The sequence below is a fragment of the Felis catus genome, chromosome F1, assembly GCF_018350175.1.
Source record: "Felis catus isolate Fca126 chromosome F1, F.catus_Fca126_mat1.0, whole genome shotgun sequence".
NCBI classification, from domain to species: Eukaryota; Metazoa; Chordata; class Mammalia; order Carnivora; family Felidae; genus Felis; species Felis catus.
In genome coordinates, this window is record NC_058384.1 from 63,264,436 (window position 1) to 63,288,778 (window position 24,343).

General features: G+C 49.9%; 1 protein-coding gene across 3 annotated transcripts; it reads right to left on the reverse strand.

The window, feature by feature from the left end:
* Positions 1-13,054: 13,054 nt before the first annotated feature.
* FCRLB (Fc receptor like B) lies at positions 13,055-19,438 on the reverse strand. Of its 3 annotated transcripts, XM_023247795.2 has the most exons (8): positions 19,346-19,438; positions 19,158-19,254; positions 17,781-17,951; positions 17,446-17,466; positions 16,843-17,097; positions 15,362-15,628; positions 14,489-14,767; positions 13,055-13,626 (listed from the first exon to the last, which is right to left on the reverse strand). In XM_023247795.2, the coding sequence occupies exons 3-8, from the start codon at positions 17,926-17,928 to the stop codon at positions 13,208-13,210; spliced, it is 1,389 nt and encodes a 462-aa protein (XP_023103563.2). In that variant the 5' UTR covers positions 17,929-17,951; positions 19,158-19,254; positions 19,346-19,438; the 3' UTR covers positions 13,055-13,207. The 3 variants fall into 3 exon arrangements, with proteins under 3 accessions (XP_023103563.2, XP_023103562.2, XP_023103564.2); XM_023247794.2 differs by lacking the exon at positions 19,346-19,438 and having other exon boundaries at positions 19,158-19,271; XM_023247796.2 differs by lacking the exons at positions 19,158-19,254; positions 19,346-19,438 and adding an exon at positions 18,230-18,311.
* Between the last annotated feature and the right edge of the window lie 4,905 nt (positions 19,439-24,343).

Sequence of the window (24,343 nt, forward strand, 5' to 3'; positions counted from 1 at the left end):
TAAAGGCAGGAACCAATCGAATACTGTTAAGTGTCCAACTTTAAACACCAACCAATCGCAGCTCTGTAACTGTGGAAAATTCCTGATTTCCCCATGACTTGTTTGTACCTGTCTATAAAGGGGGTGTAAAAACCTCTCTCAGGGCCTCTTGGCGTCACCGGCAACGGGGGCGCAGAGGTCCAGGTTCGAACCTGCAATAAATGACCCCTGCTGCTTAGCTTTGACTCTGGACTCTGGTGGTTTGTTTTTGGGGGTCTCTTAGACTCTGGGCATTTCATTAGGAAGAGCGGATCCTAACCACCTACCGTGCTGCAACCACATCCCTAAACTCACTTAGTCACTGGGATTCTGGGTCTTTGTAGAGGTGCGTCCTCTTGACAAAGGGGCACCTACGGTTGAGATTCTGAGGAAGAAGCATCAGCTCTACCTACAGACCCTGGGAGCAGAGACGACTGAATGGAGTGGGAGCACCCGCATTGTGTCCGCTGACCCAACAACTGCCCTGCCTTACTCCCAGGCCCTCCCCACCCTCCAACATTTGCCAACTTAGCACCCTGTAGGGTTGAGTTGCAGGTGAAGGAGGTGAGAAGAAGGGGCTGGCAAGGTGGGGTGGGGGGTAGCTGTGAGCAGGAAACACTGAGGTCTGAGGGCTAAGACCCCAGACCGTCTCATTCATGGTGCCCAACGTGGCTAACTAAAGGAACGATTTGTTGTCAGACTTCACAAGCTGTCCTGGGACGTGTGTTCAGTCACACTGGCCACATCCAGCCCTAACAGTGGCTGCATAGAGCTGAGCCTCCGTGGAGGGAAAGGGCTCCTACATGATGAGGGAGCGTGGGGCAAGCTGAGAGCAAAGTACAAGCTGGCACCCCTGCCCCCTGCACCCCAGGTGGGATACGTGTGATTGACACTTCCCAAGAACAGACGTAAGGGGTTTAAGTGCTTGCCATGGTGATGTGGGAAACTAAGGCAAATGAAAAATTAAATTCCCTTACTGCCTACAGCCCCCATTACAAGTCTTTGAAACTGGCAGAGTGACCTCTCTCCAGGAACTCAGCTGCCTCCATGATGACACTTTGCTAGGGGCAAAAGAGAATCTTGGCTTAACATTATCCTGACCGTCCCCCCCCCCCCCCAAGCCCCGGGATCCTGTAAGTCTACTTTAACATGTAAAAATTCCTTTGGAACCTTCCTTTATCTCAACTCCCCCAAGATAGATGCTGGCAATCATACTCCAAGCTTATGGCCCCTTGATATACATCTGAAGGGTCTCATGACTGAGATTTTACTAAACGGTAATAGCACGGCACTTTCCTAACAGCAGCTAGCCCCTCAAGGTCCTGGAAATCTTGCTTCCAAAATTCCTTAGAGACTTATGCTGTCCCTAACCTCCTCCCAACCTGAAGGTATATAATCAGTTACCTGTCACAATCCCGGTATGGCTCTTCCTGCACCTGGGTCCTGTCCCCGTGCTTTAATAAAATCACCTTTTTGCACCAAAGACGTCCTCAAGAATTCTTTCCCGGCCATCGGCTCCAGACCACCCCCACCATCACCCCCAAAAACCTCATCACTACGTGTCCCTCACTCACTGGCCTCATGTATCCAAGCACCCTTTCACAGAGGGTCTCAGCGTCCCTTGGCAGTCCACCCCGTGCTAAGTGGATAGCCCCCATCTCCATATATATCTTTAAGCCGTCAAACCAGTAAGATTGCCTGGTATCCTGGTTACGGCAGGAATGGCCCATTAGCACTTACAGAAATAAGCAGCTATATTAACCACGGTGTTATTAACGACAGTGATGAGGTAGCAGAAGGCAAGCTGAGGGCAAAACACAAGCCAACAAGACCCGCCCCCGCCCCCCCACACACACACCTAGGTGGGATATGTGTGTTGTTCCTCAGGTACTCCGGGCTGCCCAAGAACAAAGAAAAAGAAAGAAAACAAAAGGTTAACATACAGGACACGCGGGAGATCCCAGTCATACGATTTGTGAGTCTCCGTCAGTTTACAGATGTCTTCGTAAATTACAAAAGGCAATCTTATCAACAGCTTAATCTCCAGAAACCTCTGGACTGTCGTCTGGAGCCCCAACATCACTTTCCCCTCCACAGTGATGTGGGAACAAAGGCAAGGAGGAAATGGCAGGTAAAATTAAATTTCTTTATGGCCTGCAGCCCATTGACAAATACTCGAGGCAGATAAGGTGTCTGACATTTCTCCAGAAACCCCCTGCTGTGGTAATGTTAATGCCTTCCTAGGGGAAGAACAACCTTAGCTCGACAATAGCAAGGCCCCTGGCATCCTAGGAGTCCTCTTTAGCATATGAAAGTCCTTCCGGAGGCTTCCCCTCGGTCTTTCCCTCCCCCAACTCCGTAGTACAGAAGCAGTCACTCTTTACAAGCCCAGTGCAGCTCTTCCTGCCTCTGGGTCCTGTCCCTGTGCTTTACTAAAATCACCTTTTTGCACCAAAGGCATCTCAGGAATTCTTTCTTGGACCTCCACCATTCCAAGACCCCATCAGTAGCATGGTTATTAACTATGGTCGATAGTCGTATTAACTATATATATGGTGGGCATAGTGATTTGAGTTAATAATACTGTATTGCGTATTTAAAACTTGCCAAGAGAGTAGATCTTAAAAGTTCTCATCACGAGAAAAACATTATGTAACTATGTGTGGTGATGGGTGTTAACTAGACTTATGGAGGGGATCATTTCACAATACATACAAATATCCAATCATCATTCCGTTGCCCGCCTGAAAGCAATACAACGTTATGGGGCTAGTAGACCTCAATTTAGAAGCAGAAGAAGCAGCGACCACTAGGGGGCAGCATGAGCCTACCAGGATGAGTCTTGCCCTGATAAACCCGTTCATTCCCTGACAGAATGACTTCATAGGCAGGTTAGAGAAGCTGCCCACCGACCGAATCCGTCCTTCTGCAGGCTTTGGGACACATCTCAAGTACACAATTCAAAAGAGATAAATGCAAGGTTCTACACTTTGATCTCCCAAATGGACTGCACAAACACCAGTTGGGGTGCAAAGAGGTAGACCTTAGACAGAAGCTTTCTCGTTGGTGGGTCTGCAGGCAGGCAGCCAGCTTAATGAGGCTGGACAATATCACCGGTCCCCTGGAAAAGCTGCTGTCCTCCAGGCCACCCGGAACCCCGTGTATGTTTCTACCCGACCACTAACAAGTCCGTTAGTCTCCGGGTCTCCACCTCTTGGTTTCTAAATCAACAAATCGGGTTAAGTCTCTAGGTCCTTTACAGCAGTAAATTCTAGGACTGCAGCCTTTACCATCGGTGGATATGGGGTCAACATTCGTTCCACTACCTTCTCAAGTGCCTTTCTGAGCTGCAGCTCCTGGGAAGCTGAAAGGGACCCAGATTCCCTTGTGGCCGGGTGGGGGGCTCAGTTGAGGTCTGGCCACTCAGAAGCCTTTGGATAACACATGGAAGGTGAAAGTGAAAGGGGCTGTATTTCTGCGGCTTCCCTGGAGAGTGGAGAGTTCTGGGGTGTTCCGTGGCAGCCACGGCAGAGATCCCAGTGTCCGCGATCTCAGGGCCCTGAGCATCTATTTCTTGGACTACAGCAGACAAGGTTCTATCCCGGTGCCCCAGAAATAGTAGCTTCTTTCTTATCGTGGCTCTTTCTCCTTCTCCGATCGTAGCAGTTGTCTGAGTGGTGCTCGACTGGGGATTTTATGATCACGAAAGGGGCAGTGACTCCCGCAGCGGCCTGATACTGAGAGGCTTTGCTGAAAATGCAGACCTGAATCTGTTTCTTTACCTTTCCCAACTATTATGTAGGCTGCGAAATCGTGTATAAATAAATTCCATCCTACTTAAACCAGCTAGAATGGATTCTGTTTTCTGAAACTGAATTCTGGTCAATATGACAATACACTTTGTTTTTTTAGGGTGACCTCTGAAACCACGGAGCAAGTGAGAAGGTGGCCTCTGAAGGTCAACTTGAACCTTTCTTCATACACTGTGACTTTCTTTCAAATAAAGAGAATATATTCCGTCGCGACGCTATGTTTAAAAAGTCAAACAAAGCAGATGAATTGTATATTGAAAGCACAATTCACGGCAGGATCCAAATGCAGCTTTCTAATCTTTTTTCCGTAATCCATTTAAAATGTATTCCCATGGGGTAATCTTTCCCTGCCCCCAGCATTATGCTGCTCAGAGCGTGGCCCAAGAATCAGCACGATGGGCATCGACTGGGAATTTGCTAGAAAGGCAGGCCCTCAGACGCCTTGCCGGACCGCCTGAGTCATAACCTGCATCTGAGGAGGAGCCCTTGGGTGGTTCCCGTGTTCATTAATATTTGAGATAAGCCATGATTTTTTCTGCCTCTCCTGGTAATGGATAGTCCTATCATGGCTGTAGCTTGCCAGCGTAGTTTGAATTTATAAATGAGAATGCCCAGACCTCAATCTGAATTGAAAGGTAAGTCTTTGTCCTCCTACTTACTTACCCAGCTGAGGTCCTGACTTGGGGAAGGAGCTAGACCGGTCTCCCTCCCCCTTTCCTCTGTCTCTTCCCCCTCCTCTCTCAGCGGGCGGTTTCCCCCTGTTTCTTACTTGAGCCAAAGTTGCTGGGAAGAGAGAAGGGAGGGAGGACGGGTAAGGAAACAGAAAGCTCTTAGATACCCTGGCAGGTTTCTGCTCTCTGAACTTGGCAGGTCGCTAAAGCCCATTCGTTCTCCCACGGGCGCTCCTGTGGACTCTTTGGAGATGTTTCTTTTGGAGCGCTGCGCTCCTCTGTGGTCCTGAACTCACCGCAGATGCAGCATGCCTCCAGGCGTCCCTTTGTTCCTCTTCCCTCAGCCCCTGGAATACAGATTCACCTTCAGCTTTTTGGTGCCTTTGACAACCCTTCCCGGTGGCCTGACTGTACAGGAGCCAAGACGACTACTTTGACATCAGATACACAGCAAGGAAAAGGTTTATTGCAGAGGCAGCCAAAGGAGGAGACAGGAGGGCAAGGCTCAAATCTGCCTCCCCCAGGAGGAGAGTCAGGGATATTTAAAGGCAAATGAAAAGCACAGTCGCCTCCTTCAGGAGCTGGGATTCGTCCCACGGCTGGTTGTCTTTCAGGAACCATGGAGATACACAGACGACTTTGCTCCAGGATATTTTGTAGCACAGGTTGATCCCCCCAAAAGGCTCTTATAACCTATAGCCACAGCTCACCTGAACCTTCTCGGGTGTCAGCCAGGCCAGGTTCCTTGTGTCTCCCAACCACAGGCGACACATTTCAGACCTCCCTGGGCGACTCCATGGGCATCTTCCTTGTTAAGCTTGAGGGAGATGTCCGGGCTTCCCACACCTTCCCATTATGACGAAGAATTGTGATGGGATCTCACATCACGGCAAAGGAGTCTCTGCCCAGACCTTCTCCACACTCTGACCTCTTTTTATCTCCTTCGTGGGACTTCAGAGTCCAAAAGTCAGGGGACAGATCCTCAACCATTCCCTATGTAATTCCCTAAGTTCTGCATGTGACCGTCTGGCTTCAGATGGTCACGTCTGTCGTGTCGTGAAATATCACTTTTGACACCCTGTCATGAGTGCGATTGCTTAATTGTCAACAATAAAACTAAAATCCTGCCTTCCTGCCTTGTTCTCCCCAGACACAGCCACCTGAGGAACCGTAGTCTGTTGTGGCTCCCACATTTAAAAAAAATTTTTTTTAAGGTTTATTCATTTCTCAGAGACAGAGAGTGAGTGGGGGAGGGGCAGAGAGAGAGAGACACAGAATCGGAAACAGGCTTCAGGCTCTGAGCTGTCAGCACAGGTCCTGATGCAGGGCTTGAACTCGTGGACCACAAGATCATGACCTGAGCCGAAGTCGGACGCCCAACTGACTGAGCCACCCAGGTGCCCCATGGGTCCCACATTTTAAAACAAACATACAGCAGCTGGAGATGTGCTCAGAAAAGCCGGGATGGAGAAGAAACTCCAAATTCGGGACAGTTGAAAACACTGAAAAAAAAACAAACAAGAAATAGAGTGTCTCTCTCTCTCTCTCTCTCTCTTTTTTTGCCCCACCCCAAAAAGGCTCTCTTTAATAAAACCTAAACATGACGTAACCAGTGTCTTTAAAGTATTTGAAAAGCTAACGAGAGGATCAGGAATTAGTTCTGTGTACCCCTAGGAGGTACAGTGACTAAAAGTTATAACAAAACCATTTTGCCCCTTATCTATAAGGAAGAACTTTCTAAATGCCAGAGCTGTCCGATGGTAGAGTAGGCTGTGCTTGGGAGGAAACAAGGACACATCTTCACAAAAAGGACTGGCTGCAAGGATCGGGCCAAGCTTGGCTGCATACATGGCCCAGTGGCAGAAATATAGAAAGGAAAAGTCTTGGTTGAACTAAACAGTCTTTAAATTCCACTCAGCTTTTTGGAGTCCTGCAATACATCTCAAAAAGATGTCCACATTTGGTTTCTGGCTACATGTAGGGTCATATGTGGCTTATTTTCTAAGGCGTTTTGAAATTTGCTTTCCTACATTTCCTTTCAGGGTGCATTTTGTATTTTATTAATTTTAAGACATTAAGAAAAAATTTTTTTACTGTTTATTTATTTTTGAGAGAGACAGAGACAGAATGCGAATGGGTTAGCGGCAGAGAGAGAGGGAGACGCAGAATCCGAAGCAGGCTGCAGGCTCCAAGCTGTCAGCACAGAGCCCGACGCGGGGCTCGAACTCACAGGGTGTGAGATCATGACCTGAGCCGAAGTCAGATGCTCAACCAACTGAGCCAGCCACCGAGGCGCCCCAAGACTTTTTTTTTTTGAAACTACATTTTAGGGGTGCCTGGCTGGTTCAGTCAGTGGGGCATGTGACTCTCGATCTTGGAATTGTGAGTTCAAGCCCCACATTGGGTGTAAAGATACTTAAAGATAAAAACTGTTTTTATGAAAATAAAATACAATCTTAAAAAATATTAAAAACTAAAAACAATTTAAAACTCCATTTTAACATCTGTGAAGTCGTGATGCATCGTATCATTGCTAACTCGTCAGTTTTCATTACTTCCATAAATGTGAACATTAAAGGGCCAGCATCAGAATTTACAGAATGAGTATGAGCAGCTTGGAAGAAATTTCCAGAGACGACAGTGAACCAATTGTAGGTTGTGGGGAGAGGTGAAGTGCGTGCTTAATCAGACATGTTTAGCAACATTCCTGAAGCAGAAGTCAAAAGTAAGCTCTTCCTAGTAATTGCTGACTGTTACTCTTTTTCAGGGTTCTTCTTCTTCTTCTTAAGTTTAATTATTTATTTTGAGAGAGAGAGAGAGAGAGAGAGAGAGAGAGAGAACGGGGGAGGGGCAGAGAGAAAGGGAGACAGAGAATCCCAAGCAGTCTCTGTGCTGTCAGGGTGTTGCATCCACACGACTCCTGAAACAGAATGCTACGGGCACCAGTGACAGTCACAACAAAGTTTATTACAACGAGAGGCAAGGCCGACCGATCGGGACCAACACTCTTGATAAGAGTGCGGCCCCGAACAGTCAGGGTACAGAGTTTTTAAAGCCGATCACATCGTTTTATCATTACCTGGGAACAAAACAGAGAAACAGTTCCCAGATGAGTTAGAAACAGTTGCCGAATGAGGTGATTATTTTAGACTTTCTGCCGCCAAGTTGCAACCAGTGGATCTCCTTGACCTTGCCTCTGATGCTCTTTTCTTTGAGCTTTTGTTTCCTTCATTGGTAAAGCCTGATTTACAAGAGTATGAAGCGTAATTTACAAGAGTAAAGCAAAGCTGTTACCTCTTGACCTTCAGTGTCAGAACAAAGCTGTTATTTTTCAAGCTACCGGGTTAGCCCTACACTACAGTTTAACCCTTACAAGGGCACAACACAATGCAGGCACCGGGACTGTGAGATCATGACCTCGGCTGAAACAGAGTCACAAGCTCAACTGAGTCACCCAGAGGCCCCCAGGCTTCTTTTTTTTTTTTTAATTTTTTTCAACGTTTATTTATTTTTTGGGGGACAGAGAGAGACAGAGCATGAACGGGGGAGGGGCAGAGAGAGAGAGGGAGACACAGAATCGGAAACAGGCTCCAGGCTCTGAGCCATCAGCCCAGAGCCCGACGCGGGGCTCCAACTCCCGGACCGCGAGATCGTGACCTGGCTGAAGTCGGACGCTTAACCGACTGCGCCCCCCAGGCGCCCCCCCCAGCCTTCTTTTTAAAGAATTACTAATGCTCTTCATAGGAAAGTTGTCAGAGTGGGAAAATATGGACGTTGATAAATCTGACTCAAAAAGTGATTTAGAAAAGTCACACTCTGTGCATGAGAACCACACTGGAATTAAAATAAAAACTTAAAAGAAAGAAAAGTCCGATCCTGAAAATGCAAAAGTTTTAGGAATACCTTGCCCAATTTATTTCCCTTATATTTTCCTTTTTTGTGCCTGTATAAGAGGGATTCATGATACTTAAAATTTCTAATTAAACTTCAAAGACAACGTGTGGTTACTTGGCCACGATTTCCTTCGTTAGTATTCTCTTAACTGGTGCATCCTGCAATCAATGTCCTTTTGGATTCACTGAATTACAGTCATAATAACAATTTACTGCTTCCTATGTATTATGTTACTTGCATAATCTCTTTTAATACTTCTAGCAATTCTGTAAGGCAGATACTATTACTGTTCTGCTTTACAGGTGAGGAAACAGAACTTCAGAAACAAAGTATCTTGCCCAAGACTACACAGCTGGTAAGTAATAAAAATTACATTTGAACCCAAGTCTCAACTCCTGAGCCAGGGCTCTTAACCTCTGTAGTCTGCCACCTCTAGGTCCAAAGCTAATTAGCCTGGCTATTACAACATGCTACATTAGGGGCATATTTATTTAAAGAGATAGGAGAATGGTTATCTCCCACATCACTGTAATGAGACTGGCTCCTCTGAACTGAAAAAGACAAGAGTGTATTTCACCTATTCTTCTGCCTTAGATGTGAGTTGAATCAGGGACATACGATTATAGGAAGCTTCTTACGATGAGGAGGATGTCAAGCATTGAAACCAATTATCTTTGCAGGTGTTGTGACTGGGGAATAAACTAAACCAATATGGGATAACTGTAGTATATGTTGGGATTAAGAGCTCTACTTGGGAGAAAGTCTGCACTTAATAAGTACAGTCCGGGGTGCATTTTCCTTTAACCGTGGACCAGCCAGCAAGTAATTCAGAAGACGGGATGGGGTAGCATTACAAATAGGGGGCATTGACTCAGGGGGACTCTACTGGTAGGCTGCGACATGACACAAGATGTATGGTGCAGGATCCAATGGTTCAGGACCCAACTGGGAACATTCTAGATACAGTGGTTCAGGATCCAATTGGGAACATTCTAGAGTGGATAAAGAGTCAAGAGGTTCTCTGGGTCCAATTAAGACTTAAAAGTATAATGATGTGCTCTCTTGACTAGGGTTGGGGAGACAAACTCTCTTATGCATAACTAGGGTTAAGTTCAAATGGCTACAATCTCTTTGAAGGATAACTTGACAATATCTATTAAAATACAAAAGACCTATCTCCTTCAACCCAGCAATTCTACTTTTAAGAGTTTATCCCACAGATTAAGTCAAATACATGCATAAAGGGGCACCTGGCTGGCTCAGTCTGGTTAAGCGTCTGACTTTGGCTCAGGCCATGATCTCTTGGTTCGGGAGTTCAAGCCCTACGTCGGGCTATCTGTCTTAGCACCACCTCTCTTCGGATCCTCTGCCTCCCTCTGTCTGTGGCCCTCCCCTGATTGTGTTCTTCCTCTCTCTCAAAAATAAATATACATTAAGAAAAAAAAATCTTTTTTAACACAAAGGCAAAAAAACAAATACATGCATAAAAATGTAGGGGTAAGGATATTCACTGTTGCATAATGTAAAACAGAAAACGTTTAGAAATAATCTAATACTCCGTCAGTAGGCACTGGCAGATGTCATTTCTCCAGGAAATGATGTGTGAACCTCCACTCTGGGCTTAGCGTCCCTCCTGTGTGCTTCTAAGCACCTTAACATCTTCTGTCTTAAAACTTCCAGTAAGGAAAGAATCTATTTACTTGTCTGTCTCCCCCGTGTAAGGTTACTCTATTTCCCTCGTTTTGCAGATGAGGAAGCTTGGGCTCTGAAGGCCTGTGTGGCCCCCCATTGGGGTTGAGGCGAGGGTACGTGCCAAGGCACAGACGTGGGAAAGGTGCTGGCATGTTGGGGACAGAGCAAGTGGTCAGTGTGACTGCTCTACAGGGTGAATGGGCTCCATAGGGAGGGCGTTTGGACTTTAACCCAGAGGATGTGCTTCAACCTCTGAGGGAAAGAGTCCTAAATGTAGAACCCAGAGTTCCCTCTTTCCAGGGAGTTAAGTCCGGCTCAGAAACTCAGACTCAGGCAGAACAGAGTAAGTGAGTAAGGCTGAGATCCGAATGCAACAGGCTCCTCTCTGCTCTCTGCTCTCTGCCTGCAGACATTTGATGTCCTTGTCTGGAATCTGGAATGGACCCCTGCAGGTTTAGGGTCTGAGCCCGGAGGCCCGGTGGATCTGAGAACCAGAGAGAAGCGGCTTCCTCCCTGGGCTTCTCCAGTATTTTTGCTGCTATCCCTGCTGCTTGGGAATGAGCTCTGAGCTCTCCTTGTGCGCGGCTGGGCTAGCCAGCCTTCTGTTTCCCTAAATGCATGTTGGAATCTCAAAAAGAAGCTGGATGAGGACTTTTTTTTTTTTTTTTTTTTTTTTAGCCTAAGGGGCATGGACAATAAGTTGCCTGTCTGATATTTCCTTCTCTTTTCATAGTGTAGGCCTTCCTGGAAATCATTAAGGTGCTGCGGGGGATGATCTACGAAAGCTGGGGGGTTCAAACAGTGGTCTGGAGGGTATACGTGTCAATCCCTCCTGCCCCATGACACACACACACACACACACACACACACACACACACACACACCACACTCAGAGAGAGAAGTCACGAGTGACTTCCATTCTCCCCCTTAAATCTTTTTCCTCCCCAGCCCCACATTTCTAGTGCAAACAGGACAGGAAGAAGGGTATTAAGGCTGCTACCTTCATGAGTGAAGGAGATTCTGCCATTCTCGCTCTCCTGTGAGAGGCTATTTCACTCCCCCCCCCCCCCTTGAAAAATGACCAGTTGGTTGGTTGTTTTGTTTTGTTTCGGGGGGGGGGGAGTTCTGACTTGAGATCCGTTGATTACTAAGCTTCTTGGCACTAATATTGGTCACTTCCTATCTAATTCAGAGATGGCAGAAACTTCAGGGGAACAAAAATCAGGAGGAGGAGCCTTGTCCGGCAAGTGGGTTTAGCGGGGAAGTCGTGCTGGGAGGAGAGTTCTGAGAAGAGATAGCCTGTTTTAGAAAGCTGGAAGTCAGAGCCCCAAGACTCTTGTAAACCAGAACCCAGTACCAGATTAGGGGCCTGGACATATCTTCTCAGAAATAAGCAAATGTCCACTGAGATCAGTTTGAGTGTTTCTTCACTTCTAATTTTAAATTGGCATCTCCACCACTAAGGCTCATGGATGCTTTCAGTAAAGAATGTTTTCAAAGACGCATCCCCAATGTCCAACAGGCTGGAGGACTTCTTAACAAGACTTTCACGGCCTGGTGCCCTTTTACTTCTTTATGTTCGTCTCCTGCCACCTTGCCCCTAAAATTCACCTCCCCGCACGGAAACACACACAATTCTCCAACCACTCTCAATGGTTTGCAGTTCTACAAACACACTCGGGCCTTTCAAATCTCCATGCCTTTCCTTCCCCAGCCTACACGCCCACTCTCACTCTTTTTCCCATCTCCACTTGCATTCTTACTCTTCTTAAAGATTCAGCTTCCTTCTCTGGATTTCCATTGTGTTTCAGAGAGCACTTACCACATTGCATTGGAACTTACGCGTGAGCCTGCCTGCCTCTCTCCCTGTATAATTTCAGTGACTTTGTAATAATACGGTGAAGAATAATACTAAGAGGAATATGAGGAAGCATGTTGGTTAATCACTCAAAAAGAAAGGAGAAATTGGGTTGTGGCAAGGTCAAGTAGAAGTAAGAGATGGGAGGGTAGAGTTGTTACTGGTCCTTAACCTTTGTCGGTTCCCCTTAAATGTTGTGAGGTATGAACTCAATGACCTTCTGGGAAGAAGTCACATTAGCCCTGCAGAGAACAAATGACTCTAGCAGGCAGGTGAAGGACTCAGGAAATAAGACTTTTAGTGAACATATCCCTGAGATGATCATATGGTCTCTTGCTTTCTTCCTTCAAGTAACATAAAATCACCGTGCAGGATGGGATCTGGATCTGGTCATGTGTGTCTAGATGTGTTAGGGTTGGAGCGGCTCTTAGGGGAGTTAAAAAAAAAAAAATGCTAAAAACTAAAATTCTGCATTTTTAAGGATTTGTCTTAAACTTCCTCCAAAGAAATTTCTGGATGGTAGATTTACCATCTGGATGGTAAATAGTATCACTTGTTTAAGTTATGGCTAAAGCGAGCATGGCCTGCCTGCTGCTACCAAAGTTCATCAGTCTGTCCAGCTATACTGGGGCAGGGGGAGCATCTGGGTGAGTCTCATAGAACTCTGACCCTTATAGCCTGGAATGAGGGCCACATAAGTACCATTCCCCGTAAAACCAAATAGAATTGGAGCACCTGGGTGGCTCACTCAGTTAAGCATCTGACTTCCGCCCAAGTCATGATCTCATGGTTGGTGAGTTCGAGCCCTGCCTCTGCGCTGTGCTGACAGCTCAGAGCCTGGAGCCTGCTTCGGATTCTGTGTCTCCTTCTCTCTCTGCCCCTCCCCAACTTGTACTCTGTCTCTCTATGTCTCTCAAAAAATAAATAAATGTAAAAAAAAAAAAAAAAAGACTTTTTTTTTAAAAGAAAAGCTAAGTGTGACCTAATTCACTTCCAAACATCAACTCCGGGGTAGAGAGTAACAGGAGGGAGGTCTTGGGAGGGGAAGGAAGAGCTCAGAGGACTGGAGTGTGACGAGAGCGGCTCAAACATGCTGCGTGACACGGAAATGGTCAGCCACTACACTTTATGGCGCTTCTTGGAAACCACCGCCAAAGGACCGCAGGCAAGCAGAGGTGGCTTCGCGAGGTCTCTGCGGGTGACAAGCCGGAGAGGCTGCAGGTGAAGGAGCCCGGGGAGGGGACAGTGGCGCCCCGGCCCCCTCAGCTCTCCACGACAGCCGTCGCCTGCGTTGCCGGGCTCACAGCCAAGTGGGAAGTTGGGGGCCCGGGGGTGTCCCCGTGCTCTGGGAAGGCCTGTGGCTCCTTCAGTTCCAGCACCACCCGGCTCAGGAGGCCTTTGAGCAGCTGCATTTCCCGCAGCAGAAGGTCCACGTCGGGTTTCAGGGCTGCGGCGGCCGATGGCTCCCAGGGCGTCGGCGGGGCGCAGGCCGGGGGCCCAGCAGTGGGGGCTCTGCCCGCGGGGAACCGCAGCCCCGGAGAGGTGATGTTCGGGACGGAGGTGACCGGAGCGGCCGATCGGGACACAGGGGGCTTTCTGAAGGAAAGCGGCTGGTTGCCGGGGGCCAAGGCTGCGGCCTGTGGGACTGGGGCGGTGGTGGACGCCGAGTCCGGGGCGGAACCTGCGAACGCAACACGGGAGAACCGCGCGGCTGCTCTCACCCTCCCGCGGCCTGGGCGCTCGCGTGGGCACGCGGGGTACGCGGGGTACGCGGGCCGGAGGGGAGTAAGGAGGGACGGCGTGGGGTGGAGGGAAGGGAGGAGGGGGGGCGTTGAGGAAGGCAGAGTGGATGGAGCGGAGAGGACGAAGGGAGGGTAGCAGTGAGGAGGGTGGAGAGGATGGGGTGAAGAGGAGGGAGGGAGGGGAGGGGAGCGATGGGGAGGCGGGGAAGGGGACGAGAGGAAGAGGAGGGAGGGAGGGGAGGGCTGGAAGGAGGAGGGGGTGTGGGGGAGGGGACAGGGAGGAGGGGAGGGATGGGGAGGAGAGGGGGGATGCGGAGGGCAGGGATGGGGACTGGGTGGAGAGGAGGGAGGTAGGAGTTGCAGCGCAGAGAACAGAAGAGAGGGGGAGTAGTGAGGGGGGGAAGGAGGTGGAGAGGAGGGAGGGAGGGGAGGAGTAAGGAGGGCAGAGGGGGTGAGGTGGAGAAGAAGAAGAGATAGGAGGGGTAGTGAGGAGGGGTGGGGAGGACGCAGAGGGTAGGGTGGAGAGAAGGGAGGGGAGGAGTGAGGAAGACGGGGTAGGGATGGGGAGGAGAGGAGGGGGAAGGGGAAGGGTGAGGAGGGCGGGGGGGGGGACTGGGGTGGGAAGTGCGGAAGAGAGGGGAGCAGTGAAGAGGAGGGGTGAGGTGGAGAGGAGGGAGGGAGGGAGGGCGAGAACGGCGAGCTGGAGGGGTGGGGTGGCTCGAGGGAGACTCGGGGCGCGGAGGCGGCGGCGGGGCTGCGCGCCCGGGGTAGGGGGGCGTCCCCGGGGGTGCGGTCACTCACCGCGCCCGGGGAGCTGCAGCCAAGGGCTGCGTTTCCGGACGCTCCGCGTGGCGGTGGCGGCCTCGCACCAGTACGATTCGAGCTCCTCGACCTCGGGCTCGGGGACCGTGTACTCGGCGCCCCAGTCGAAGCGGCGCACGGGGCGGCTGTACTTGTAGAAGGCGAACTGCAGCGGCGTGTCGCGCTTCTGCGGGTGCAGGCGGGTGTCGCAGCGCACCGCCACCCCGCCGCGGGCCTCCGCCCGGCCGGTCACCCTGAGCACCGGCGCCGGGAACAGCTCTGCAGAGAGGGGTTCCAGGGGCTGAGCGTGCACGGCGGGCCGGCGCAGGGGCCCCAGGGGACGAGGTCCCCGCGTCCGCGGCCCCGCGACCCCTCTGTGCTTCGGGTTTCCCGCGAAAGCTCCTCGCAGACGCGGAGAAGGGGTGGGAGGAGACTGGGTGCGCGCCGAGGAGGGAGGAAAGCCTCCCGAAGGGCGGGGCAGGGGGCTCGAGGGACTGGGAAAGCTTGCAAGGGGGAGGGACCCGGCCAGACGCTTCCGGTCACATCCCGATGACGTCCAGTTGGGGTCCCGCGGCCTAGAGGGGTGGCTGCGCCTTCTGCCTGGGCTGTGGACTGAGCCGCCGCCTATTGGAGTCCCCACCCCGAGTGAGAAGCCAGAGCGTGCTGGAGGGAAGTGACACCCGCCCCCACGCAGGCTGTGCCTCGATGTCGCCTCACTGCGCAGGGGAGGAGAGGCCGAGAGCTTGCGTGGCCGGGGGGAGAAATCCGCCGCGTGGCAGCTACCTGACCCCCGCCCTCCCTGCCCGCCCGGTGCCCGTCCCCGAATTTCCCGGGACTCGCTCGCCTCCCTCCTGGGCCCCCGGTGTCCCCCACCTTGCACGGTCACGGCCACCTTGGCGGAGAACATGGGCGCGCTCTCCACCGGGATGCGCATGGTGCCCGAGCACTGGTAGCGGCCGCTGTCGCTGGCGCGCGCCTGTGGCACCGTGTAGTTGGCGCTGGAGTGGAAGTAGCGCACCGCCTTGCCGTCGTGGTAGTAGTGAAGCTTATACACCACCTTGTCGTACCAGCCGCGGCAGCGCACGACCAGCGGCTCGCCCTCGAACACCGCGGCGTAGGGCACTTGCAGGATCAGCCAGTCTACGACAGTCCCCACAGACAGGCCTGACTCCGAGAGAACTCCAGCCCTGGGAGTCTCCCTTCTTCTCCGCCTCCCCGCCGCCCTCCCAGCACGGTTGCTCTCCTCGTCCTCGCCAGCTCCCTCCCTGCTCCAAAAGCAGCCGGCACGCGCGAAGACTCCCCCACCCCCGCCCCCACCCCCAGACACACGCGTTTTAGTTGAGACCTACTTGTCCCCTAGATCTGGGTTTAGAGGTTTCCCCAACCCCGGCAGGACAGTCTTAGGTACCTCCCACCCTACCCTGTATTTATGGGTCACCGTCACCATCATCACCATCACAGCTAATGCTTATGCAGCCCTAACATGTTCTGGATGCCATTTTAGGAGTTTTACGTTGAGAAAGAATTCTGGAGTATCACCTTCTCTCGTGGCCAGTATTTCGTCTGTATCACCAACTTCCAAAACACAGAGTGTGGACATGAAATGTATGTAAATGCTAAGTAATGATATTTGACTTCTGAATACAAGTTGTGGCCCGTCGAGCTAAGGGGACATAATACTCCCTACAAAATAGCCAATCCCGTGCCCTAAAGGGATTATTGCTATTTTCTCATCCTGCTTCGGAAACCCTTTACCTATCCCCAGGAAATCAGCCTCCGAAATGGCCCCTATGGGCACACGGGCACGTCCACAATGAGCTTTCAAGCGCTTGGTTCAACTGCTGCCTCTGCCGCCCCCTTAACAACAAGTCATCTTTCGTTTCTCGTCCGCGCAACAGCCAAAGGCACAGATACAATTATTTGGCTGCTGGGAAGCACAGAGAAGCACCGAGTTGCTCAGCCGGGAGTGATTCTCCCAGCTGCTCGCAGCCTGCACGGGACTCTCACTTTCCGGGCTTGGCTCTGCCCTTTCCCTGGCTGAGCCCTCCCCCAAAGCTCCCCGTCCAGTATTACAGGTCCTCAGAGCCTCTCCCCTTCTGAGCTAGTCCCAGAAACAAACACAAATGTTTATTTGCCTCCCACTACGGCAGAGGGGTGCGGGGACCTTTGGGGCCAGGCAAGCCTTACCACGCGTCTCACGTCTTAATGCCAGGCAGGGCCCTGCCTGCTCCAAAGACTCCAGACAGCCCCCATTTCCTGCCCCAAGGGGAGTGGCCCAGTGTCCCCTCCCATAGGAGGGCCAGTATGGTCAGAGGAGATGTGCGCAGTCCCTGCCCTCGTGTTCAAACACTCACCATTGGAAACAGACAGGTGGATGGGGTCACTGACGGGCGCCCCCCGGGTCTGGCATCGATACACGCCTGGTGTCTGCACCTCGATGCTCTTCTTGTGAGAGGGCAGAAGCAGGTGGCCCAAATACCAGAGAGTGCTGATGGGCCGAAGCTCCAGCAGCGGAGGGTGGTACCCATCACATCGCAGGGTCACCCGCTCCCCCTTGAAGATTGTGGTCCAGGGCGGGTGTAGAGACAATACGGGCTTCTCCAGAGTAGCTGGGGAGGGATGCGGGAGGGGGCAAGGTGGAAAAGAGAATCAAGATGAGGTGCCCAAAATGTGGTCTGGGGTTGGCAAATCTGAGAACACTCCAGCTCCCAGGACCCAACCCGCGTCACTAAACCAGTCCTATTGTGGAGACACCACGCTGGGTTACAAACCACCAGTCCCTTGATCTGTAGCCATTTCTCGGTGCTTGGAGGCAAACTGAGTCACAGGGACTGAGGAGGCGTGGGAAGCGACACTGTCCCACGGCCGCCAGGAAGTGGGGAGTGCCCAGGGAGCTCCCTTAGGGGGATTGGTGTGGCGGGTGTAGAAAATTGGGCTCAGGGATGTGGAGGACTCACCAGCTTGCCCGCCACTTGGAACTGCGACACAGGAATTGAAGAAGAAGAAGAAGAAAAAGAACGTTGGAGGCGAGAAGAAAGCAAGGGCCCTCTTGACCGTAGGAAACCCCCCATGGGTCTCAAGACCTGTTTTGCTTCTGCTTTTAGTTTCCCCAGCCCCGAGTAAGCCCCCTCCTCTTTATCCTCCCGAAATAGACAATGAACTGCTGTTTGGAATAGAGGAATATTCCCCAACACACACACACACACACACACGCATGCACCCACACACCTTGGCCCATACCCTCCCCCACAGCCAAAGTGCTTGGGTCTCTGCTGACTCACTGAGGACTCACCCAGGAGCAGAAGGGCCGTCAGAGACCACATGACGGACCTGCCTCCAGAACAGTGCAGGTGCCCTGGCGTAGGGTGGGGGAGGAGGGAGAGAAGGTGGCCAGTGCTGCCGCCTGAGTCCTGGGAGGCATTGCGGCTTCGCTCACCCATTCCTGATTCCTGAAGATGGCGGACTGGAGACAGCGGGACGTGGGCTGGGTAAGCGCAGCCCTCCGGTGTCCCAGGCACCAGGCGCTGTCCCACCTGCCAGCCCTACAGCCCCGGCACATCTCAGGCCAGCGCCAGCCTCTGTAGAGAAGGCGTGCTGAGCAGAACCCATGCCGTCTGCGGCCCCGAGGAAGCCACAGAGAACAGCGACCCTGCCACCTTCGGGCTCCCGTTGACGTCCCCCTCCCATTCTCTCTCCTCCCCACCTTCCAGCTGGCCCTGTAAGCCTCAGTTGAGGAAATACCTCTTCATGTCCTCAGGGTCTACCCAGGGCCTTTATAATGCTGGCTCCCTGGTGACAGACATCGGTGTGAGGCCTAGTGAGGCTGACGCTGGGTTCCCTGCACCCAGAGCTCACAGCTGCCCACAGATGAGTGGATGGAAAGGTCTGATTCGCCAACCACCTTCTGTGTCGCTGTCTTCCAAAGTTCCAGTTAAGAATAGAAATGGGGAGGGGGGGTGGCGCCTGGGTGGCTCAGTCAGGGAAGCATCCGACTTCCTCTCAGGTGACGATCTCACGGTTCATGGGTTCGAGCCCCGCGTGGGGCTCTGTGCTGACAGCTCAGAGCCTGGAGCCTGCTTCGCATTCTGTGTCTCCCTCTCCCTCTGTCCCTCCTCCACCCCACTCTGTCTCTCTCTCAAAAATAAATACACATTAAAAACGTTTTTTTTTAAATTAAAGAAATATGGGGCGCCTAGGTGGCTCAATCAGTTAAGCAGCCAACTCTGGATCTTGGCTCAGGTTATGATCTCACGATTTGTGAGTTCGAGCCCTGTGTCAGGCTCTGCACTGAGTGTGGGGTTACTTGGGATTCTCTCTCTCCCTCTCTCTCTCTCTCTGCCCCTACCCCACTCATGCTCTCTCACTCTCTCTTTCAGATATCATGAGCCCAAAATGGTATTGTGTTTTAGGTATTATTTTTCTCTTATTTTTAAATGGTTTATTATTTATTTTTGAGAAATAAACTTAAAAAAACAGAATAGAAATGCAATGTGTTTCCCCTTCTTCCTCCCTTCTGGAAAACTTAAACCCTCAGAAATGCGAAAATTCTTTACTACCCACCCCAGTGATCTCGCCCTATGGCGTCTCCACTCACTTGTGCCTTCCTTCCTTCTAACCATCCCTACACGCCTCCCCCAACCATTCCCCTGTTCCGGGACTCACTCCTTACCTGTGGCAGAGAAGTCACCACATCAGCCCCTCGGAAGCTTCTCGGGTCCAACCTCCCAGCTCTACTTCTCGATCTTTCTGAGCTATGTGATCATACCCTGAGCAAATGGGCACCTGAGTTCTCATGTAAATACTTAATGAAGTTTCCAACCTGATTGTATGTCTCTTTGGACTGTCTCCCGTCCTCACCTGCAGTGCACTGGGGCACCTCCTTCTTCTGGAACTCTGTCAGGAGGGAAAAGGATTGTCAGATGCTGTCACCTCTCAACCACAGTCTCTCCCCTCTTGCTGGCTGACTGCCGGCCTAAGCTCCGGTCTGAGGATTCCCTCAAGTTTCTCTTAAGGTGTCAGTTTTTGTTAACAATGCAAATGCCTCTTAGGGAAATGTGATTGGCCATTTAAGTTTTGATGGCCACTTTAGATCCTGTATGAGAGCAGGTTTTGATAAAAGACAGGTAGTCATATGGGTCTGAAAAAGAGGGAGGAACCTGATAAGGGCTCAGGGGTGAGGGAGGGAGAGAAGAATTCGATATTGGGAACAGAGATTATAAACTCCCTGCTTTAGGGGTGCCCCGGCTAGACAAGGCTCCCAAACACCCTGCCTGACTCTTCCTCTAGGGCCAGTGTGGGCCTCACCACATCCTGACTCAGGGGTCTGACTTCTGCACCAGGCCACCGCCCCTGTGGTCAGGATGTAATGCACCTGTCAGCTGTCCTTGCTCAAGAGAGGCAAGCAGCCTCTCTTGGGGCTTCTTATCACTCAGAACACAGATCTCAGCCTCTTTACCAGATTCCACAAGAAACCTGATCACCCCACGTATTCATGAGCCGTATCTTCTCCCTGAAAACCTCTAGACCTATCCATACGGTCCCCATCACACACTGCTCAGAATTGGACTTGAAGAATCTCCCACCCAACATTTCGTTTTTGTTGTGGTTCATTTATTTATTTATTTTGAGAAACAGAAAGAGAGAGACAGTGCATGCGGGAGAGGGGCAGAGAGAGAGGGAGAGAGAAAGAATCCCAAGGAGCCTCCCCACTGTCAGTGCAGAGCCCGATGCAGGGCTCAAACTCATGAACCTAACCATGAGATCGTGACCAGAGCCGAGGTCAAGAGCCGGAAATCAAGAGTCAGATGCTTAACCGACTGAGCCATTTGGGGGCCCCCAACATTTCTTTACAGGAGGCTTTTTTTTTTTTGCATTTTCCCCAACTTGGATCTTTTTCTCCATGCCAGACTTTCCCCTGCAGAATTTCCAATTCTTCACCCCTTTGCTATATGGAGATATGTAGCAATTATTATTTTGTTACCTGAGCAATTCTTTGGAGCTTATCATGACCTAATTTCTGGTCAAGATATGCCGCCTTCTGATAAGAATTCTGATGACTAAAATGCTTTCAATGATGATGATGACAAGGCTGCTGTTGCTGACAGTAAGGGCACCAGCCTGCTCTCAGGGAGCACTGAAGGGTGAGCATCCTGTCTGCGGCCGACACCATATTACTGACACATTTCATCCTCGCAAGGGGCCTTTCAGAAAGGATCATTATTACCTCTATCCACACGACCCTTCTCTCCTCCCCACGCGCATCCATTCATGCATATGTTTACCTGTGGGAAATATCTCATTATTGATTTACATAAATGGTATTGTGTTTTAGGTATTATTTTTCTCTTATTTTTAAACGGTTTATTATTTATTTTTGAGAAAGAGAGAGTGCGAGCAGGGGGAGGGGCAGAGACAGAGAGGGAGACTCTCCAGCAGGATCTGCACTGACAGCAGAGAGCCCCACACGGGGCTGAAGTCAGGAACCAGGAGATCATGTCGGGTGCTTAACTCACTGAGCCACCCAGCCACCCCCCACCCCCATTTTCTCTTCTAGAACAAAAGTCAGAGTTAAGAGAAATTTGCCCCAACCACCATTTCCACCACCCCCGCCCCCCCCCCCCCCCCCCCCCCCCCCCCCGCCACGCATCTATGATCGAGCTGGGAAATCTCATCTTCTCGTCTCTGGCCCTTGGACTGGGATTTACATCATCAGCTCTCTCGGTTCTCAGGTCTTCGGATTAGGACTGAATTATACTTTCCTGCGTCTCCAGCTTGCAGATGCCAGGTCATGGGACTTCTCAGCCTCCATGATCTCGCGAACTGATTCCTCATCCTCATTCTCTCTCTCTCTCTCTCTCTCCCTCCCTCCCTCTCTCTTTCCTAGCCTCTGACAGCCACCATTCTACTCGCTGCTTCTCCGAGTTTGACGATTTCAGATTCCACACGTAATGAGATCACACACGATTTGTCTTTCTGTCTCTGGCTTATTTCACTTAGCCTAACGTCTTCCAAGTTCATCCATGTTGTTGGGAATGGCAGGACTTTTTTTTAAGGCTGGATACTATTCCATTGTGGGCGTGTGTATGTGTGTGTGTGAGTGTGTGTGAGTATGTACACATACACACATAAATCTCACACTGTCTTCATCCGTTCATCTTTCGATACACGTTGAGCACTATTTAGGTTGTTTCCATGCTTTGGCTATTGTGAGAAGGGCTGCAGTGAACACAAAAGAGCAGATATCTCTTTGACATACGGATTCTACTTCCTTTACACATATACCCGGAAGTGGGGTTCCTGTTCATAAGGAATGTTTTTAATTTTTTTTTAATTTTTAAAAATTTAAAAATTTTTAATTTTTTTTTTTGAAGAACCCCACTGTTTTCCATAGTGGCTGCACCAGTTTACATTCCCACCAGCAGTGCACAGGGCTCTCTTTCCTCTATGTGCTCATCAATACTTGTTACTTGTCGTTTTTGTTGTTGTCTTGAGAGAGAGAGAGAGAGAGAGCAAGAGAGCGAGCCCATGGGAGCAAGCAGGAGAGAGGGGAAGAGAGAGAATATATTTTTTTTAATTTTTAAAAAATGTTTATGCATTTATTTTGAGAGAGAGAGAGAGAGAGAGAAGGGAGGGGCAGACAGGGAGGGAGAGAGAGAATTCCGAGCAGGCTCTGTGACATTAGCACAGAGCCCCACATGGAGCTCGAACCCATGAATCATGAGATCATGACCTCAGCTGAAGTCGGACACTCAACCGACTGAGCCACTCAGGTGCCTCTTAACTTCTTTTTTTTTTAATGTCCATTTAGTTTTGAGAGAGACAGAGACAGAGCATGAGTGGGGGAGGGGCAGAGAGAGAGGGAGACACAGAATCCAAAGCGGGCTCCAGGCTCTGAGCTGTCAGCACAGAGCCCGACATGGGGCTCGAACCCACAAACCGTGAGATCATGACCTGAGCCTAAGTCGGACGCTCAACCAACTAGCCTTTCAGGTGCTCCAAGAGAGAATCTTAAGCAGGCTCCATGCTCATCACAGAGCCCAACAGACTGATCCCACGACATTGGGATCATGAGCCCAAATCAAGAGTCAGTAGCTCAACCAACTGAAACACCCAGACAGACACCCCACTTCTTGTCTTTTTGATAGTGGCCATTCTAACAGGTGCGAGGGGATATCTCCTAGTGGGTTAGATTTGCATTTCTCTGGTGACCGGTGATGTTGAGCACCTCTTCAGATACCTGATGGCCATTTGTAGGTTTTATTTCGAGAAGTGTCTATTCAAGTCCTTTGCCCATTTTTAAATCAAGTTATTTGGTTTTTTGCTATTTAGTTGTATGAGTTCCTTATATATTTTGGATGTGAATGCCTTACGAGATACGTGGTTTGCAAATATTTTCTCCCACTTCAGAGGTTCCCCTTTCACTCTGTTTACTGTTTCCTGTGCAGAGGCTGTTGTTTTTTCCCCCACAGATGTATAAAGGAATAAAGGAACATATAGTGTGATCAACTTAGACTTTACAAACTTCAAGGGAACTCTTTTTTTTTTTAAGTTTATTTATTTTGAGAAAGAGAGAGAGAGAGAGAGAGAGAGAGAGAGAGAGAGAAACCCAACGTGGGGCTCAACATGGAGTGCGAGATTATGACCGGAGCCCAAATCAAGAGTCGGTCACTTAACCAACTGAGCCATCCAGGTGCCCCAAGTAAATTCTTCTTTGAGAGCAGAGATCATGTTAAATTTATATTCTTTTCCCCTATATAGCGGCTTCTTTTTTTTTCTAAGAGCACAATGCCCTGTACATAAATGTTAGATTAAGTGAAGTTTCTTCAGTACTGCAAAAAAAAAAAAAAAAAGAGCTAGTTTGTCTGACTTGATTGAGGCTGGGAAAAATGTATGAAACATATATAGTCATGACTTTAAGGTCAACAAACAAACAAAGGTTCACCAAATCCAGCAATACGAGGGTACGTGGGACAGTCTTTAATAGGGTGGTATGGTTCCTTGAGGAGCGATAAAGGAAGGAACAACTCCACATTGTAAGAGGTAAACTTGGCTTCTTATCACCTCTAAGAAAAGCTAAAGGCAGAAAACACATAGTAATTTGAAGATGATGTACGGAGAGATATATATTTAAAGGAGACTTAAATTTCTACTCAGAGAAGATTTTTTCAAATCACTAATAATTTGTATTTACCTATGCATTTCTCCCTCATGATCTCCCCAGTCAACCCCTCAAAGGTAACTATTCTGATCTTGGTATTTCCATTTTCATGCCTTTTTAAAAGGTTTATCCTACGTATGTGTGAATGCCTAAACAATATATTCTTTTGTTTTACTTGTTCTTAAGCTTTGTATAAAGGGCATCACACTGTGTGGTATCTTCTGGGACTTGTTTTTTTCACTCAAAGTTATATCCCCGATATTTTTTATGTTGCTTCATTTTAACTATGGTTTGTTAATTTTTACTGTCGTACTGTATTCCATTCTGTGAAAGTTGCACAATTTGTCCATTTTTCTGTTGGTGGACAACTGAATTGATTCCAAAATTTTGCTTTTACTATCTGTAAGAATTATGAACATTATTATACCTGTCTTCTGATACACATATGCTGAAATCTACTTGGGGCATATACACCCGGGCATTGGATTCTGGGTTATAGTATATGCAAGTATTCAATTTTCCAGGATAATGGAGGTGCTTGTTACCTAATGTTGATTCCAGAGGCAGCTTCTAGCATAGCCGCATTGGGACCTCTGTGGGTTAACAGAACCCTAAACTGCACATGCCGTAACCCAGACCCAGTGTCACAATTCCTCTTTTCCACCCCCTCCCAAACTCCCCAGGCTAGAAGGGCAGAT

Bases quoted from the DNA above. Each gene is read 5' to 3' on its own strand.
- FCRLB (XM_023247795.2), bottom strand. From the start codon at position 17,928: ATGGGTGAGCGAAGCCGCAATGCCTCCCAGGACTCAGGCGGCAGCACT. The intron at 17,467-17,780 runs GTGAGTCCTCAG...CCTGTGTCGCAG, and splicing joins GACGGCCCTTCTGCTCCTGG to TTCCAAGTGGCGGGCAAGCT. The intron at 13,627-14,488 runs GTGAGTGACCGC...TTGCGTTCGCAG, and splicing joins GCTGCAGCTCCCCGGGCGCG to GTTCCGCCCCGGACTCGGCG.